General features: G+C 36.4%; 1 protein-coding gene across 4 annotated transcripts in view; it reads right to left on the bottom strand.

The window, feature by feature from the left end:
- Positions 1-1637, bottom strand: part of LOC101856165 (transmembrane protein 201) — a 47869-nt gene that overhangs the window by 33277 nt on the left and 12955 nt on the right. For 3 of the 4 annotated variants that reach the window (XM_005093953.3, XM_005093955.3, XM_005093954.3), the window contains exon 3: positions 1120-1249. The exons of the other annotated variant lie outside the window; for it this stretch is intronic. In XM_005093953.3, coding sequence (XP_005094010.1) covers positions 1120-1249 — 130 coding nt within the window. The remainder of the gene's footprint in view (positions 1-1119; positions 1250-1637) is intronic. 4 annotated transcript variants of the gene reach the window in all.

Raw genomic sequence — 1637 nt, 5'->3', positions numbered from 1 at the left:
AGAGGGTTGGGGTCTGTGTGCGACACTCCGCCTTTGAGGGGGTTGCATCTTCTGCAGACGAAGCAGTGGGTCTATTTATATCCCCCCGACCCACTGGTTAGCTATCATTTTGGTACCAAAGAAAAAATGAGGAGTCATACAGAAGTATAAGCTTTTTTTTTCTCTGTAAGTGTTTTAAGGTGCTAGCAACTGCAAAAGGTCATAAGAGCACACGGGACACATTAAACATTTTCAGTTGGAAAGTAGTTTTGAATTATGTCCAGGTGGCGGCCACAGCCTACTCTTATCGATTTTGGACTACCAAAGGATCTTTAATGTACGTAACTTGCACACGAGACCTCTGAGATTTTTCACTCTTTTCAGAGTAGGCTACGTGTTAGATCTTACCTACCCTAAGATCAGGGGTTTGGCTGAAAGACAACAGTAAAATGGAGCCAAGAAGTAGCAGTAGAAAGGCTGCAGAAAGAATCAGGAGCCCAGGGGAGGGGGCCAAGGAGGTGAAGAGGTTGGGGCAGAAAATGGAGATGAAAGTAGATGACAGAATATGTTAGAGAGCAGGAGAGGATAAGAAAGGAAAAAGTTTTAGAGAAGAAAATTTTCCGTTGCTGTCTGGATTCAAACCCAGATGAGAATGAGAGGCGAAAGGGGTCGAACGAGCATCCTAAAGAATAAGTAAAAAGAGGGAACACAACAGACTAGAAATATGTAAATAAATATGACCTGGAACTGAGATCATATTACTGTAGCAGTCAAAAACAACACTGACTATTAATACAATTGCATTAATAGTAAGTGTTGTTTTTGACTGTATTAATAGTCATTGACTGTATTAATAGTCAGTGTTGTTTTTGACTGTATTAATAGTCATTGACTGTATTAATAGTCAGTGTTGTTTTTGACTGTATTTATAGTCAGTGTTGTTTTTGACTGTATTAATTAATTAATAGTAAGTGTTGTTTTTTACTGTATTAATAGTCAGTGTAGTTTTTGACTGCTACAGTAATATGATCTTTAAACAGAAATCAGAAAAATAAAGTGTGACAGTTGGGCATGCTGTACTGTATTCAGCTTGTGCACATCAAACCACAAACATTTGATTAATCATGTACAGATACATACCTCATCAAAACCATTCTGTTGCTCACAACTTGTACAAATCCATTTGTCCTTTTGCTGAATTTTAATCAAAGCCTTGTGGTCACAGAACCAACAAGAAACTGAAAGTTCTGAATAAACAAGATACCGCCACCTGTTAAAAAAATGTGAAAACAAGTCAGTCATATCTATTCCATTTCACAGACACAATAGAACACACGCACACACAGATATTATATTTGTATTTGTATTAGTATAGGGTTTTACAGCGCTTGCAACTGCTAAGGTCATATGAGCGCGCGAAACACAAGTTGTTTACTTTCGCAGAAGTTCACAGCACGATTGGTTAACTAATTGTAAAATGCTAAAATGTTAAAATATTAAAATTCAGTGTAAATATATTTGTGATTTAAAACAACTCTTATAGGTAACAATAAAAAATTTTAATAGTTTAGTACATTTTCATTTTTCATTTTACAACTTGCCATAAAGGCCAATGGCCTTTATAAAATTCAAAATTCTGCTGGGAACAACGACGGAAA

The sequence above is a fragment of the Aplysia californica genome, unplaced genomic scaffold (genome assembly GCF_000002075.1).
Source record: "Aplysia californica isolate F4 #8 unplaced genomic scaffold, AplCal3.0 scaffold00073, whole genome shotgun sequence".
In the NCBI taxonomy this organism is placed as follows: domain Eukaryota; kingdom Metazoa; phylum Mollusca; class Gastropoda; order Aplysiida; family Aplysiidae; genus Aplysia; species Aplysia californica.
This window is presented reverse-complemented; position numbering and strand designations above follow the sequence as displayed.